At 49.9% G+C, this 17934-nt stretch overlaps 1 protein-coding gene across 3 annotated transcripts in view; it reads right to left on the bottom strand.

Annotated features, from left to right (window-relative positions):
* Positions 1 to 17934, bottom strand: part of INPP4A (inositol polyphosphate-4-phosphatase type I A) — a 117807-nt gene that overhangs the window by 25348 nt on the left and 74525 nt on the right. Inside the window, exons 11-17 of one of the 3 annotated variants that reach the window (XM_087823707.1) lie at positions 16495 to 16625; positions 14583 to 14687; positions 14009 to 14117; positions 9060 to 9243; positions 7639 to 7857; positions 6683 to 6935; positions 3172 to 3204 (exon numbers count right to left, since the gene is read on the bottom strand). In XM_087823707.1, coding sequence (XP_087679833.1) covers positions 3172 to 3204; positions 6683 to 6935; positions 7639 to 7857; positions 9060 to 9243; positions 14009 to 14117; positions 14583 to 14687; positions 16495 to 16625 — 1034 coding nt within the window. The remainder of the gene's footprint in view (positions 1 to 3171; positions 3205 to 6682; positions 6936 to 7638; positions 7858 to 9059; positions 9244 to 14008; positions 14118 to 14582; positions 14688 to 16494; positions 16626 to 17934) is intronic. The other 2 variants (XM_087823710.1, XM_087823708.1) reach the window with 2 other exon arrangements.

The raw sequence follows: 17934 nt of genomic DNA, 5'->3' as shown, positions 1-17934 counted from the left end.
GGGGCCATGTGAGCAGTGCACCTGCAGAATGTAAGCTCCATCTCAGACAAACAGCAAGAAGGAAGACCTGGCTCTGCTCTCTCAGACTGTGTGTTTAGCACTACTTCGAAAAACAAATTAGAGAAATGCCTAAAATCTGTAGAAGGACTCCCCTATAATTAGTGCTTGGTGAACGTGGATTTTTGAAGTATATGTAGCTATTCAAAATTTGGCAATGACCTCACTATATATGCAGGCCCAGTGTATGTGAACAGATTTTATATGTGTAATGGAAAAAAGCTGGCTTAAATTTAGAAAGTCTACAGCAGGAAGGTCTTAGTCAATAAATCATGGTGACAAAGAACACTTTAGTGGAAAATGTGTGTCCCGGGCCCGCTGCCACTGAGCAGGGTGGGCTGTGGGCAGGCCCCTGGGACCTCTCAGCCATGTAGGCCCTTTGTATAATGAGAGTGTCCTATACTAAATAATATCCAGGTCTCTTTCCTCCTCTAAAAGTCCCAGAGACCACGTTTTTGTTTCTTTGAAGAACTCTGTTGAATACAAGTCAATTATATTCAGCAACTATTGAAAAAAGCCAATGGCAACCAAGTTTTAGTGGCCAAATAGTTTGGGAGAAGGTGGGCATCATAAAGACTATTCACAAAGAAGTGCTCTTAGAGCAAATGTTGCCCATTTTACTTTCTTTCCCACTTAACATGCATATACATATGCAATTAACATGCCAATTATGCTCATTTTAACCTGAAAATGCTCAAAATGTATCAGTGATCCTATCTAGGAAAACCCTCCCCACATAGCAGTTTTTGACTTTGCCTACTTCTTCAAAAAGATCCACAGACGAATGACTCAGTTTTGCTCCCTTATTTAAAAAAACACCCGACAAAACTGGAGTATAGAAAGCATGGTTGGAAAGCCCATGTCCTGGAGGAGGGGATGCGGACCAGAATGAGGGCCCATCCTGAGCCCCCAAGGCCTGCGCACTCGCACTGCCCGCTGAGCACTTCACTTACAGCCATCTCCTCACTCAATCCACAGCCGGGGTCATGGACACAGGTGAGGAGACAAGGCTCAGCAGGGCTGAGGAAGACACACGGGAGGACCTGCCACCTGCACACGCATCTGACTTACTCTAAATGGACATTGGGAGCCTCAGAGTAGGGGCTGGGGTTATACGTTTTGGATCACTGTGAGGAGAAGCTAAAATTTAAAACTTCCAAGCAAAGTGAATTTCAGGGACAGTAAGGAGATGTCTACCCAGGACCTGTAGTTAAGTCAAGGTATCTGGGATGTGAGGGTTGGAGAAGGGTTATAGGCTCTGCTTCCTTCATCAAGAAAGTCTTGCTATGAAAGAAAACAGCAGCGACCAACAGGTGCCCTCGTGATGCAGCCGACTCACTCCAGGGGCAGCTCCTTACCTAGTTGCTAACCTGTAACATTCGCTGACTGGTAGCCAACCCATGGACCATACTTTTGCATTTTTCCCCCCATTAACAGGGGAAGGAGGGAGGGAGGGAGACTGAGAGAGAAAGAGAGAAAGAGAGTGTGTGTGTGTGAATCCAGACTCAATAAGGTTCTGCAGGAAAAGCCAAAGGGATTCCTGGACGGGGACCATTTTAGTCCATTTGACATCAATTTTGGACAAGCCCCCAGTGCTCAGGAAAGGACACAGCTGACACGAGCCGGGAGAATCCCACAAGTCAGGCGCAGTCTGTATGCTGCCTGCCCAGGAACCCACTAGTCATCCCATTAAGTTCTGTAAACTTCAGGACAGTGTGTAGAGAAGAACCCTGAGCTGCTAAGGGACAGGCTCATGATGCTGCCACCCCTCTCCTGGTCCTGACTGCTGGGTGTGGTCCCGAACTTCACCACCTCAGGCTCCGGGGGAAAATCAGCTCAGCATGAAGGCACAGACTGGCCATGGAGGTGAGGCAGGAGCGACAGCGGAGACAAGGAACTAAATAACTACCTGTGTATCTACCACGGCCTCGGTGGCCCTGAGGGTCCAGGGGACTGGGGTGGGAGACCCCACACTGACGTTTTTGGGAAAAAGAAACTGTAAAGGGGCTGAACGCAAACAGGGGGTATGATAAACACAGTCAGATCAGCCCACTGATGAGTAAGGTTGATGGGGTGCTGGGGGTGCAGCCAGCAGTTGCCCAGTGAGCTGAGCTGGAACCATGGTACTGTGTGAGCTGAGAGGAAGTCTGGTAAATCCCACCATTGCTGGTTTGCTGCCCTTTGGATATAGAGCAGGTATCCTGCAAGCTCCTATTTATATGCAGTCAGGAATGTGTGACCATCAGACGATCATGCAGCTGTTTAGAGTGTAGGAAAATGACACATTATTCAGGGTCTCATGCTCACTCTGGGGACAGGTCACATCCAGGAAACTCAGTAGGAACTAGAGCAGGGTCAGCACTTTTCCTGTCAAGAGCTGGACAGTATTTTAGGCTCTGAAGACCACAGGGTCTCCCCTGCAACTGGACTCTGACGCTGCCCTGGGAAAGCAGCCAGAGGCCGTATGTGAGCATGTGGGCACCACTGGTTTCCAGGAAAACATTTACAAGAGCAGGTTGCCTGGCAGGACTTGGCTCAGAGCTGCAGTTTGCCGACCCCAGAACAGGAGCTGTAAACGCATTTGCATGATCTCTACATGCAAATGCAGCAGAAGCCCCATCTCCAGTGCTCACTCCAGCAGAAGCCCTCAGCAGTCATGCCTGGCATCTAAAGCTGCATCCAGACTCAGAAAAAAGGGTGCTGTGTGATCACGAAGGTCACAACACTGGGGCGGCTACCTGTTCTCCAACCACTCCCCATGTGACGCTCCTAAGTTCAGGTGAAATCAAAGGTTTCCTTTACAAATGTGTGCCCTTCTCTCTTAGTCAGGCCACCTGCTTCAGGAAGCCCAATGCACTCACGGGCATTCATCATCTAAGAAGGCTTTGAGGAGGGGAGGAGGGAAGATGCATGTGGTGGCCTGCTTCAGGCCACAGTCCCCAGCCCAACTGATCCCTCACCAAGCCTCAGAAAAGTTGCTACATGCCTCACAATGAACACCTCCTAAAACAATTTTGTAACTCTGGGAACAGAAGGCACTCTGCTAACACAGCTATAAGCGCTAGCTGAGTATTAGAGAGACATCTGCAGACACCTCGAGCAGAAACCACGTACCTGGGCTGGATTCTTCAGGAGGGGGGCTGCAATCTGCACAGAAACGGAGGGCAACATGGATGATTAGGGAGCAGCACACAGTTCAAGCACCAACAACTCAACACCTGCAGCAACTGCTTCCACACTTGCCGCGAGGTGGCTAACCTGAACAGAGAAGAGTAGGGCGGCCTGCCTCTTCCCCAACAAGTAAACGCACGTGCTCCACCTGCTCCCAGGCAGCGAGCCCCTTGGTGGTAAACACAGCCTGATTCACAGGCATAAACATTCATGTTGCTAAGACGTCAACATAGAATGCTCTTCAGGGTGAGCACGCTTATGTACTACAATGTGATGACGTGCCCACGTCTGTGACATTGTATGTGATGGAGCTCATGTTGATTCACAACATCTGGAAGCAAACTTGCAATCAGAGAGACTGACCAGTCAGTTAGCAGAGGTCCCACCGCAGAGCCACTGCCCTGCTGACTGGCGAAACCTGGGCTGCAGACTGCCCGTTGAGATCCAGAGGCAGGATCCAGGGATGAAGCCCATACACCAGAAATATCTATGCCACGCTTTAAAATGTACACCAAGTATAAAACTCTATGATTAGGGGGTGTCTGGAATTTGAATGACCTTCCAGGTCCCTCAAAGAATACCAATTTTAATTCGGTTTCACCCATACTTGAGTCACACTAGGAAGTACTCATTTCAATTTCACATTTCCCTTAAAAACTCTAAGTTTCCTGTTAACTGGGTGTGCCACCTAAAAGAAAACAAGTTTGAAAAGGGATCATTTGGAATAAAAGCTTATTTTATTTTTCTGTCTAAACTTTTTAGCTCAAAGAATGCCTTCAAGATACTGAAATAGGTAGTTTCAGATCTCCAAGAATAGCCAGGACTGGCTATATGGAGACTTTCACAACCTGTGAAACTGTCCAAAAGTGGGTGGTGAGGGATCCTTCCCTTCTCCTCATTTTTGGTGATGATTTTTTTTCTCCTGGCAAAGGGGATAGAAATAGAGCAAAATCACAGGCCTCTGTGAGCTACAGACTTCAACCTCGTTGATAGAGCCCACCTACTTAACATAGAGTGATCCTGGTGTGGAGATGCAGAACAGCAACTTTTAAACATCTGTCTGACTGATGAGAATGACCCCAGGCCCTGATTTCTGCCTTCTCGGAGACCCAGGGCCTGAATGAAGAGGAAGGCCTGCGAGTCTGTTTTATGACCTTGTGTCGTAATCCAGACAGCTGGATCAGGACCACTCCTGAGAAGGCATCGGGGTTAAACCTGGCTGGGTAAAATCTCTCAATCAAAGAGGAGAGGGAGTGGTTCCCTGGGGTACTCCTGGACCAGTTGCTTGTTTCTTAGGTCAAGGAGTTCCTTGAGATTTCATGACCATACTTTAGCACATAATCTCAGGGCACACAAATGTGGGTGCAACCCACAGACCTCAGCTTAAGGACAACCTGGTCCTGGTTTGAATGATTCTTCAGGGATGAGGAGAGCAGGAGGTGTGTACACTGAAGGTAATGGAAGCCACAAATCCTGGGGCAGCACTTGTGGGAAAAATGGGAAGAGAGGGAGAGGCCTATGGGGCCTCCAGTGGGTCCCGAGGAGCCTTGGCCTGAGTGCTCCCCACCTGCCAGGCAAGGCTCTGACCAGCTCTGCAGGACAGTGAGCTAAGAGGCATGCAGCTCCTTGGTAAAAGAAAACAAGGACCCAGGATGGGCAGAGAATTGGAACAAAAAGTAACGATGCCTTTCAAAGAGGCAGGGAGCTGTCTGTATGTAATAAATATGCAGGTGTGAACACAACCTGCTCATTAGGCCAAATGCCTGCCCCAGCAATGCCAAATGGTCTCAAAAGTCATGCCAGGGCCCAGTCCTGGCCCCAAGGACAAGAGGCTGAGTAAAATACATGGTTCACAGCCTGGTTCCTTCTGATCCTCCTGCTCCTGCTGAGGTCTGAACAGCATCCTGGTGATGCACTAGGTTCTGGGTTAAGGGTCATGGGCAGTTAACTCAGTGGCATAGGTCCACGCATTTCTGTGAGTACTGGGCAGCAGTCACACTCTCTCAGTGTATGCTTCATATCCCATCATCACACACAATTACAAGTCAAACTCTAAATATTACAAGTCATAAACAAATGCTCATTTAAATAACTTTAAAACTGCATTTAAATTTGTCTGTATTTGAACAACACAGGATGTGTCTAGAAAAAAATTACGGCATTTAAGTTATGGCGATAACAGTCTATCTGATTAAATAAAGTATCTCCTGCATTTTACAAAATCCAATAAATTACGTTTATATCTGCAGAAAAATTTTAAAGTACAAGCAAGACAATATTAAAGAGAAATGAGCAATGAACTTTTAGGAAATTGTGAAAGAAACACAATTTACATTAAAAAATGGGAACACAAAGAGAGACGGAGATGCTCCATGAGCAGAACTATAATCCCTCCCAGATGGAAGAGTGAAGGACATGAACACTGGTGAACAGGCTCCAGTGAAGCAGTGCCCTGGAGACAGACTGCAGGTAGAAGAAGGTGAGGGCACCTTACAACAGAGGAAGACTCATCAAGAGGCTCTAAATAAAGGAGAATGATTCTGCCTCCAATGAAAGTTGCCCAATTCAGAAATTAAAAGTCCTCACTGTAGGAAGCCTAACCCGGGCACATCTGGGCCTTACTTCCTATGGCTAAATAGCCTCAAAGGAGAGCAAAGAGGAAACAGAAGCTCGGTCTGCGGCCTGGTCCTGGCTGCTGGGCCCAAACTGTCTCTAGCTCTTACAGGAAAAGGTGGGAGGCCCTGAGCTACAGGGACAAGAAGCCGTATCTCCAGCCTTAAGGCTATAAGCGAGGCTGAGCGTCTGGTTATGCTCTGTGTCCCCACAGACAGAAGACTCTTCCTGGAGTGTTGCTTGTTGCCAATGTCCTACCATCCACTCAGAGCCCCATCCTGGAGGTGGTAACAACAGAGGAAGTTAATTCAGCTCCCAGAGGCACAGGAACAGATGCAACCACCAGACTGAATTACCAACACATCCCAAGGCAACGTGCCTCCGCTGGGTGAGCGCACCCAACCACTGACAGCCGGCCTGTGCTAACAGCTCTCCTCCAGCTGTGTCTCTGCACCATCGATCTGTCCTTGACTCTACCAGTTCCTAGTGCAATAAACAGCCCCATAGGAAAGGCATATGAGTTAGGCCTCCTTCAGGTTCTCAGACTGGCTTATAAACCAGAAGTGCCAGGAGCCCAACCCTGACTGCTGTGGCAGTGTGACCCCAGAGGGCCCTGAGAGCCTGCCTTAGCGAGACACACAGATGCACACATGGGCTCTGTGGGCGTGAAGCCTACAAGCGCCTCTGCCCTCACTGCCCGCTGCTCCATGCACTGCAGTGCCCCACTCTGCCCGACAGCCCTTCCTGCAGTCTGCATGGGAGAAGAAGACACGGAGTCAGACACAGACAGATGTGGCACAAGGCAGAGGAAGAGTGATAGGAAGCGTGGATGCATACGCACGTGTGGTCAGGTGAGGATGGCATGCAGCAGAGGGCACGATGGTGGGGTGTGATGAGGAAGGGGCATCACAGAAGGGGTCCTCCGGTCTGATCCAGTAGGCGTGGCCATTCAGGTTACCTTTCTTGCTGGTGCCACTGCCCGAGCAGGGGAAGACATCCTCACAGCCCTCATGCAGGCGCTCCTTCTGGAGCAGCTTGTCTACCCGCTGGATGATGCACTCCAGGCTCTTGTCAACGTTCAGCCACACTTTCTCCTTCCAAAGCAAAAGAGCTCATTTGGGTCAGCTCTCCGATGGGAAAGACAGAACAGAACACAAACCAAACCATCCCCCACTGGGAGGCCAGACAGGGCTTCCCAGTACCTCTCAGTGCTAACAGAAGGGCCACAGAACCTAGTGAGCCAGTGTGACCCCTCCTTGCTCCACTGCAGATCTCCTGCATCATACCAGAGGAGACTGAGGTATCTTTTGGACTGAAGAAGATAGAAAATGCTGATCACTTCAGATGGGGTGGTGGGGAGGAGGCAAGGGAGGGCCAAGGGGAATAGGATGCCCAATCAGGGCTGGAGCAGAGATTGCCTAGTAACTCACAACTGTGCTTCTAAACAGCCCTAACACATGACAAAACCAGTGCTATGCTATGACCCCTCCCTCAGGAGACACAGATCTGCTCTGAGGCACTGTGAGGACTCTGTGAGGACAATGCGATACGGTGTCAGGGAGAGAAAACTACCCCTTACAGCAAGGCCAGAGAACAGCCAGCCCACAGCAGCTCTGCTCCTCAGATGGACACAGGTGGTAAACTACTGTCTCCTTCCCTAAATCACATGGCCCAGCAGCCATCTGGAAGGAGACTCAGAGCTTGTCTGCAAACGCCCCTCTGAGAGAGAGGCTAGTGAGAAGTGCGTTTCCAGCCCAAGTTCAGCAGTATGGCGAGGGCAATGAGCAGCAGACTCACCCACTCCTCCTCATGCCAGTCCACCTGCAAAGATGACCGGCTGTTCCTGCCCGTCCATCTGGCCATGAGGGTGTCTTGGTCATTCCTGAGCATCACCTGCTCCTCCTCAGTCGAGGTGGGGGAGGCCTTGGAGGCAATGTAGTCGGGCCGTGCCGCATTCAGCCCGTGGATGGAGTTGGCCAGCAGCTTACAGTCGCAGACGGTGACCAACTGCCGGGTCTGCAGGCGCACACACACCCGACCACTGAGTCGCAGGCCAGGGACTGTCAAGCCTGTCCTCTCTGAGAGCGCAGGACTGCCTGAGTCCAGCACTCCTCCACCCCCTCCACAGTGCAAACCTTGAGGGCTGCCACCCACAGGATGCCGAGCCTAAAGACTGCCTTGGGACCCACTGTCGGAATCTTAGCCAGGATTTCCCACCAGGAGAGAGGAGGACATGAGAGACTAGGAGGAGGCTGAGAAACCTGACAGCCTTTGACCCCTGCCTGCCTCTGAGCATGATATGCCTCAAGGAAGGGCCTAGAGAGCCCAGAGCCCCAGCCTTCAAAGAGGTCAGGCTGTCCCCTCTGATTCTAGGGGTCAGCCTTACTCTGGCTCAGTCACTGAAGCTGTATCTTTCTGGATCTGACACCTGGAGCCTGGGGCCTGGGCAGAAGGTTTCTGGCCCAGTCGCCCTGGCTCGGGGGACTCTGTATGCATCAGGGGCTCTGCGCTCATCATGTTACTCTGACAGCTTTCTTTTTCCAATGGACCTGACCGCCAGCTCCCAATCTTTTTGTGGGTGACATGTGGGAAGGATGTACTGTGTGCTGTTCAGGAATAGCACCTCCCCCAGCACAGCAGTTGACTGGGAAGTGTGATCAGAGTCTGTGTGTGCATGCGAGCGATAGAGGTAAGTAATATGAAAAAGCATCACCCACCAAAAGGATATGATGTACCCACATCCCAGGGTAGACATATATTTATATATTTTAAATCAGGATTAAATTGCTGTTAATTAAAGGCTGACTTACTGATCACATATAAGCCAATAAAATAAACTGTTCTTATATTGTGTCTGTATAATAACCCACTCTCTTTTTAACTCCAAGGACAATTGAATGGTGGGGGAAATGTGCTGAGGTTACTAAGAAAGCATGGAACTGTCCCAGCCTTAACGACGACATCCCCAGACTTGCTGGGAGACACCCCTGCATGAAATAGCAGCTGGTAGCACAACCCTTGGCTCTGTCCTTGGCCTGGCCCATCCAGGCCTGTGACCATGGGCAGATCACCAAACCCCCTGGGCCTTGAGGGAACTGGATCTGAGGCTAGATCTTCAAGATCATCCCAATGTCACCTTCTGTGTAAATGGCTTTGAGCACACTATGACACACACCCAAGGGAGGCCCTCCCACATGCAGCAGGGCTGCTCCTCCTACCTTGTCTGCCAAGATGGCGAGTGTCCTTTCGAGGCCAGTGGCAGACCTGTCCTTGGCTGCCCTCGAGAGCCGCTCTGCATAGTAACTCACTTGGGTTTTCAGGGTATTGATCTGGGCAATGATCTCCTTGGCTCTGATGACGTCCTGTGGTATGTAGATAATGGACTGGCAGCTGGATGAAGTACTAGAGAGGATAAGAGAAGATCCTAAGGGGTTCTCGGATAGATGAGGCTGGCAGCACCCTCCCCACTCAGCCCACAACTGACACAAAATAAAGCACTGTTACTCAGGGACATTTTCCTGGGCTGGGGAGCTGTTGATGCAGAAAAGTAAATCTCAGGAGATCCTTTCTGTCTATATGGTAGAAGCTTGAAATATTAACATACATTAATCTTCTATCTATATTTGTCTGTATCTGTATTTGTACCATGTGCATGGTCCTTGTGTGCAGATATTAAATCCAGAAATTACCCAAATGCTCATAGTCTTCCACCTAAAAACCTCACCTGTCCAATTCTAAGCAGGACTTAAGTGGAGACACAGTGTCTGCTGATGGCAGAGGGGTCAGTTTATCACAGTAAAGTGAGACTTCCGTGGGTACTGGACTTTGCCAAAAGGATCCTACGTTTTTTCATTTGGCCAACTGGGACTTGAAACCTCTTGTGCATACATCCACAGTTCTGCTCCCTCCAGTGTCTGACCCCAGCAAATCCTCAGAAAACAGGGCTTTCTTCCCTCCCCCTGCTCCAGGACTTCCCTACTTTGAAAAACAACATTCCACCAGATGAGGAGGCAGAGAATGTGCCAAGCCAGAGACCAGGCCTAGATGCCTCAAATCCTCTCTTGCCAAACCTGGGAGCTTTTGGAAACCTGCTTCTTCCTCCTTCCCCGCCTCCCCTGCCACCAAGCAGCGTGCATATCTTGGGATCTGAGGTCAAAGCTACAGCCCAGCCATTGCCCAGCACAAATAAATACCAGCCTCTGGAGAACCAGCTCAACATCCCCAGCTGTGTGGGGCCTGGCTGGCTTGGTCGGTCCTTCTAGAGGAAGATGGAGGTCTCTCAGCTAAGATCCAAAATTAACCCAATACTACAAATTGATTTTTCAGACCATGTGTAGAAGCCGAAGAAAGCAGGGAGGGGAAGGATCAGAGGCCAATGAAGAGGTCTCCCCACAATTTGAAGTTGTGGGTTCTGACTGGGGTGGGTGTCCCATTCTTTGTGGAATGAGGGGCCCTGGCTGGTTCCCTCAGAGCTGCTCTTTGAGTTTGGGGGAAGAGAGAGATGGTGGAGAGCTACACCCTCCATCACTTTCTCTGGAGATGCGGGTGATTTGGGCAGTTCTGGGAACCTTCCCGATGAGCTCTTTTTAGAGTAACCCAAAGGCAAGTCACCATGAAACTGCCCTGCCCCTTCCCTGGACGAAATATGGGTTGAACATGCAAAAAGCAAAACCCAAAGCACCCCAGGAGGAAGCCACACCACAAGCCCACACACCACAACGAAGTGATGGATCTGCCAGAAGCCCATGCAGCAGACTGAGCTCCAGCCTGCGTGGTCTGACCAGAGCCATCCCACAGCTCAAGGTGCACACAAAAACCTTCCAATCTGCAATCACTCTTCCAAATGAATAGCTGCCACTTTACACAATTCAGTCTTAAAAACACAATCTCAAAATAGAATTAAAAAACACTTATTCCTCCCAGGCCCTCATATTTAGAGCACACATGTAATGTGTGCTGCATGCAGATATTCACATATGTACCTGACTATATACACTTCAACACACACATACCCTCCCCTGCGCCTAGGAAAAGCACCATGCCCATTCACCCTGTCCTTACAGGCCACGCCCTAATAATAGTAAGCTGGGCCTTCTGCAAAGAGCTGCTGTTCAGGGTGATCATGTGCACGTGTGCCCAGCTGCCTAGTCCTAAATTCAGGAAAGCTGGAGAGGCCTCAGCCTGGGAGGAGTGTCCCTCAGGACTTCCTGCTGCCAGATGTCCAGCAGACCCTGATGTCTCAGACAGGGCCCAGCCACAGCCCAAGCCTCACCAGCTCCAAGAGAGCAGCAATTGCAAAGGGTTGCGGTGCCTCTGGGGCCTGTCACCCAAAGAAGAGTCACTGAAAAGCCCCTGTTCTGGCTGGGGCAAGCATTCTGGGCATGACTGGGGTCCTGTGGCAGCAGGGGGAACCCCAGGCGGCAGACACAATGGTTTCTGGCTGCCATCTAACTCTTTGGAAGAAAAAGTCACTTGTTAATGTAATTCTTGGTAAAACTGACACTAGTAACAGTGTTTTAAAAATATGCATAAACTATTAAGTATCATGAAAATGTAAGCTGGCTTCATTCCCCCAAGAGGTGATAGGGCTAAGCCCCAAGATTCTTATAATAGAGCCGGAGAGATTCCCAGCTGCACCAGTGGGTGGACGTGAAATCCCAGCACCAGACGTGCCAGCTTGGGCTAGAGTCCTCCTGGTAGAATCAGCACCAGGCCTGCTCTCGGAGTGAGCACAGCAACAAAGGGCGGTGGGATTTTAAAAACAATGCAGTAGACTGGACTGGCTATTCATTATCCAAGAAGGTTGCAGTTGGAAGGGAACTGTGTACCAGGCCTTAACTCAGAGCCCACACTGGCACCAGGGGTGAAGCACCTCTCGGGGGAGGGGACAGCACTGGGGGAAGGGACAGCACAGGCTTTCTCTGCATGAGAGCAAGACCCAGACAGACACTCTCCACAGACAGAAAACTCACCAACACTCCTCAAAACTGCTAAAGAAAAGAACCAAAATGAAGTATTAGCATTTGTTAGCAAACACCAAATGTAAAACAAAAAATTTAAAAGCCAGGTTATCTTTTGTCAAAACCCTTGACTTTATTAGTTGAAGGACATCTAACTTATGAGCCCATGTGCTCATTCATGAAGCCACGTCGGACCCGTGTTCGCACCCAGGGAAACGTCCACTGGTAGGCACGGTGCACCTGCATTTAAAGGAAAGTTCCAACGAGGAAAACCTTTCCTACCAGCATTAGTAGGACATTAAATAAAAAATCATATTACATATTTGAAAAACACCACAAAGGCATTTTGGGGATAAGAAGTCCTGAAGTTAACACTGAAAGCGATCAGAAATCAGCATGCTGACCTTCCTGGGACAAGGACAGCGGGGGCACCCCTCCTCACTGGGGTTTCCCTCCAGGGCCCTGTGCCACCCTCAAATCGCATGCGCACACTCCACACAGCCACATGCAATGTGTGTCAGACAGGACCTCTGCTGGCTGTGCAGAGCTGTCATGAGGACAGGAGCCTCGGACTGTCACAATGTCCAGAGAGACTCTAGAGTCAGTGAATCTGCAGGCGGGCCCAGTCCCCTGGCTCATCTGGGCTGAGGAACCCTTGGTGGGGATGAATCAGGTGGAGCAGGCTGTCTGGGGGCCTTCCAGAGGATGTTCCTCACCCTAGGCTGAAACTCCCCTTCCTAACCAGGCCTTCCCCTGTTCCTCCGTCTCCCATCTCCAGGAGTTCCTTGGCTCAGGGCAACCTGTGCACATCTGAACGATGACTTCTTACAGTTCTCTCTTCCGCCCACCTGCTCCGGCCTCCAGCCTCAGCAATATGGTCAGTGACACTCCTAGCTGCATCCCTGACCCCCTCAGCCCACTGACTGACCACTGCACCTGACCTTTCAACCATCCCTGGTCCAGTCCAAGGTCAGTTTTCTCCAGCCATGTCCTGACTCCCGGCCACGGCAGCACAGGGCCAGGCAAGGGCCTCATGGCTCCAGCACCTGCTAATGCTCTCCACCTGACCACCCTGTGGGATTCTCTTGACATTACATTCCCTGGGCCTTTGCTTTACCCTCCCACAAACCATTTCATTCCCAGTTACAAGCGTAACCCTCTAACTCCACATTCCACATAGGTTATTCCACCAAACCTCCACCTTGCTGCTTCCCACCTTGAAAACCTGTCTGCAACGTCAGCTTCTTCTCACGTCCCTGGACTCATTGCCTGGCTGTGACTCTTGCCGCCTTCTCCAGAACCTACTCCATCCATGTTCTCCTCTATCTACCTCACTTGCTTCCATCTTTCCTTTCAGCCTAAACATTCTCACATCATAACCATCCTCCCCAAACCTGAGACCTTCATGCTCTATTTCATGGTTCAAGGATCTCACAGCACCATCTACACTTACCACCCCCACTTCTTACACTCACATCCCTTGATCTATTTAAATCTTGACAGATGACACTCTGGAAGATCACCTCCCACGTGTCCAACACACTAGCTGGGACTCACAGGTCTCTCCCCATTACCCAGTTCCACAGGACCCTATGTGCTTGTTCCCAAACACGGCACTGCTCGCTCCAGGCCTAGATCTGTCAGCCCCACACCCCTGCTCACCAGCACACAGCCCCACACTGAGGCCAGCTCTCCCCTCACTCCTCTCCCTAACGCATCCAGGCACCAAGCATGGGCCCACCTCATTGTGCGCTCTGCACCGCCCTTCCCCACCTGCAGCCTGACAGATTCCTGCTCAGCACAGCAGACCCATGCAGCCCCTCGAGCCTTTTTACAACTGGGAATGTTTCTCCACGGCATCCATTAGGAAAGGAAAGGTCTCTCCCAGGCTGCACACTTTGGGACGTCCAATAGACTGAGCAGGGACTCTCAAAGGCAGCAGAGCCAGCAGTCCACAGGGCAGCTGCCACAAGCACCGCTTTCAAGGTGATTCAGTTTGCAGGGTTCCAGACTACTGACCAGATGGCCTCCTCCCCACCTAGCTCAGTCGCACACATACAGAGCAGCACAGGGTCCCTAAGGCAGCCTCTCACCACGCAAAAGCAGAATGAATGGCTGGATGCTTTTGTGGTCATATCCTGATTTTTTTTTAACCTAGGAAGCATGAGACAGCTGTGCAAGGCCCATGAATACCTCCAAGAACTTACTGTTTCTTGGTCTCTTCAAATTTGTGCAGCTTTTTGCGGAGGCCTCCTGACTTAAAACCTTGGCAGTGTGCAGCTGGCGCCCCAATGGTGACGATGTCGTAGCTCTGATCTGAATGACAGAAAGCTCTCCTCCGTTACTCTGGGCTTGGGCCTGTGGACGAGCCAGCTACAGGGATATGCACACAGCTCTGGGGCCTGACCCTCCACCCAGGTCCAACCAGCCTGCAGTTTCCTTAGTCCCAAAGCCTGGGCTGTCCAAGGGCCCTTATACACCCCAGGGTAGAGCCACACAGGGCTGGAGGCAACACGCAGCATCTCTCCTTCAGAAGGATGACTGAAAGGCAGCTTTCTGCCATGGAAATGCAAAGTAGCTGGACAGAGGAAAAGTGAGAGGAACGGGTTTGTGTTCTTTAATGAAAACCTTACAAAGGTCCTGTGATGTGTTTTGTATCCGAGCTGCGAAGCAGGACACACAGGTAAGGCTGGGGCAGGTGGGGGGGGCAGCACAGGGGACCGAGGGCCCGGGGAGAACAGAAGTGAAATGGGAGTCCACAAGAGGGGCAGAAAAAGTTACCTGATCCTCCATCGTCTTGAACTCTCATCCTTTGTATGTGCAAATTTGTGGGAACAAATTCCAATTTTTTATCTGCTTTCAAACTGCTTGCTTTAAACGAGGGACCTAAGAAACGGAACATTCAAAAACAAAGAGCATCAACATGTACCCTGCGCTCATTAATGGCAAGTAGAAAAGGGGTATTTGGGGGATGCTGCTCAAAAAGCAGGTAGGCATGTGTTGGTTGCGGCCCAGGCAATTCTGAGCTGCCTATGAGCACATTTCACTTCCAGAGAGTGGGTGGGTGGAACACTGGAGGGCGGGCAGCTTGAATGGTTCTGGGTGCTCAGGTAGGGAATGCAGCCAGGGAGGCAGCTTCAGAAGGCGATGGTGACGATGCCTGCCCACCTACGACTCAGCTCTTAACAGACAGGCCTGACACAAGGAGGAGATTCTGGGCAACACGATGTCAGCAGCTATAAAAAGCAATGGGCCCATGCCAGGAGCTGCTTGCTTCAACTCTAGAGACCGCCATCATCCGAGACCTAAGAAATTGGTTTGACTAGAGCAACACGCCTCAGTTCTGAAAAGTGATGAAAACATCTGCTCATTACTTGGGTCTATCAGGATGAACAGATGCTGGACAGCATTAATTCTGGGCCCCTGGAACACACACTTAAACAGGTTCCCTCATGTACGCTGTGGTCGAGGAGGCTGGGTATCTGCAGTCTTATTTCTATAGTCAGAGCCTGTAACTAATGAGGAACTCCATGCCTAGAAAATAAAAGGATTACAAACTATGCTGACAAGCAGAGGGTAGAAGAAATAAACGCTGTGCCAGTGAAAAAAGGAATACGTATTCTGCCAGTACACAAACACACCATGAACCATCTGTTCTGCATTTCGTCACAAGAGGTTGTTCCCTGGGTACTTACAGGGTGGTCTGGGCATCGGCAGCCCAGAAGCTGCTGGAACTGCAGAATCTGCTATCAACAGACTGGGGATGTGAACACACTGACATTTGAGAAGCTCTGCTCTAGAAAACTCCAGGCTGCATGGGTGTCACACTTTCCCAGGTAACAGGCACCCAGCATGGGTAGGTACCTGAGTTCCTTCAAGCAAATGCTGCCATTTCTCTTAGAAATACACTGAGATCTACTCTGCATTCAAAGCAAACCCAGGCACCAGCATCACTATCAGTCCCATATTTGGCTTCTCCTCAGCAGAGTTCATGGACATGTTCATACGTTCTGTGCCAAAAGGACATTAAGTGTGTGATTTTCTTTCAACCCTGAAATTTCATTATGAAGACAGGAAGGAGGGAAGAATCTAAAGATAGAGAATAAATGAAAAGCCAAAAAGAAAATCATTCAATGTGGAATAAAAAGGGAGTAAGTTAAGAACCGCCTTTCTAACCCTTCCCTGAGTGTGTTCTGAAAACCAAATGGCATCTTTCAAGGGGAGGGGTCCGGGCTTCATCCTGCCTTTGGAGCCTTCGAACAGAGAGTTCCACTCAGTCTACACGCTCGATGCAAATGCGCCGACTACTTCAAATGGGAAATGTAGAGCACTGCTTGTCTGAGGCAAACAGCCTACGTCCCTTGGGCATTTCACTGATATTAAACCAAGAAGAAGTAACAGGAGCCGACAGCCTGTGATTTGGTCTCTTGCTCCTAAATCTCACCCCACAGTGGTTGTTTTGGCAGATGACACCTTGGAAGGAATTTTCAATGCAATTCAGAGGTTTAATTAAGATCTGAAATTAAGATCTGAAAAATCTCAACTTTAAAGAATTCACACCTCCATGAGAATCTATTTTTAAAAATCATTAGAATGTCTCTCAGTGAGACTCTCTGAGTGCCCTTGGGTTCCAGATCCCAGGTGGGGAAAAGGAGAGCGTGTGTGCCTGATGTAGAAGAGACCTGGCGCCCACCTTTGTACTGATGCAGGTCGGTCAGGTTCTCCTGGTACGTGAGGATGATGGTCTGGTACTGAGTGACAATCTGGCGCCGGAGGCTCTCCCAGCAAGGAGACAGCTCCCCCAGCTCCTCCAGTTCACACACTCTGCAAACAAGACACACAGGTCAGGACTTGTAGCGGGCTCACTTTCCTGGAGAGGCCCAGGGGTCCGTACCATCCAGAGCAAGGTGTACATGAAGCATTTTAATGCCAGGAAAGGCCCACCTAGCAGGAGTCTAAGGCTGAGCAGCAGGGAGTGACAGACCCTCCAGGAGGAAGGGCTGCACAGGAGGCAGACCCCCGACCCCAGAGCAAATGCACAGAGAAGCTTTTTACAGAAATTTAGTCAAATGTTTGAAGCAAACTAAGTGGAGGAGTAGAGAGCAGTGGCTCCGCCCTGGCCTTGACAACTGGCTCCTATCAGAAACCACACAGGTGAAGGCTTCAGCTGCAGCCCACTGGGTCTGAGCAGAACAGAATATGTAACCCTCCCAGACACAAGGGTCTGGAGGCCTGTAAGTAACTGCTATGACTTGTTATCTCCAGAAAAAGAACAAAACATAAGATGGATTTTTTTTTTAAAAAAGGACAACCATTTTAGAAACCTAAGGAGTGGAAAAGTATAAAAGACCTAAAATCCTCATTTTATAGGAAATCAGAAGCTAATCCCTGAAATTGATTAAAAGTATCCTACACATATATTTAGAAATACAGCAGTCAACACTAAAACGGATCAAAGTGGTTGTTTCTGGGATAAAAAGTTGAGGGCCCTGAGGCTTAAGTTGTTAACAGCCTTTGGCACTATTTGGCTTTTTATGCTATGCACGTTTTCCTTTGAGGGAAAAAAGAGGCTAATATTACAAAAGTTTTCAGGAATCTACTAAATTGTCTGATGTTAAAAAAACTGTAGTTACTAAATTAGCAAAATTAACGTAGCCCTGGCTGGTGTGGCTGTTTGTTGGAGCGTCGCCCCATACATCAAAAGGTCGTGGATTCAATCCCCCATCGGGGCGCATCCAGGAGGCAACCAATCGATGTTTCTCTCTCTCCCTTCCTCTCTCTCTCAAATCAATAAAAACATATCCTTGGGTAAGGATTTTTTAAAAATTACCATAAAAGGGCACTAGTGCAGGCAGGCTGTGGGGATTTTGGGGAGAGCAATGTCCTCACTTACTGAGGCCCACTGGCCTTGGCCTCAGCTCAGTTCACGTGCATGAGGCCCAGCTGCCTGCCACTGTGGCCCCCTCTGGATGTCTCTGCCTGTGTTTCATGTGGCTCTTGTTTATACTTCCGGCCTCAGTTTAATGTCATTATCTCTCAGAAGTCTGCTTGGACCACCTCCTCCTCACAGCCCCCTTTCACTTTCTGCTGACACATCTGGGGCTGTGTGTGTGGCCCCAGTTCTGTTAGTGAC

This window comes from Miniopterus natalensis, chromosome 13 (assembly GCF_054644295.1).
Source record: "Miniopterus natalensis isolate mMinNat1 chromosome 13, mMinNat1.hap1, whole genome shotgun sequence".
Lineage (NCBI taxonomy): Eukaryota > Metazoa > Chordata > Mammalia > Chiroptera > Miniopteridae > Miniopterus > Miniopterus natalensis.
The sequence above is the reverse complement of the archived record's forward strand: the minus strand, read 5'-3'. Positions and strand labels throughout refer to the sequence as shown.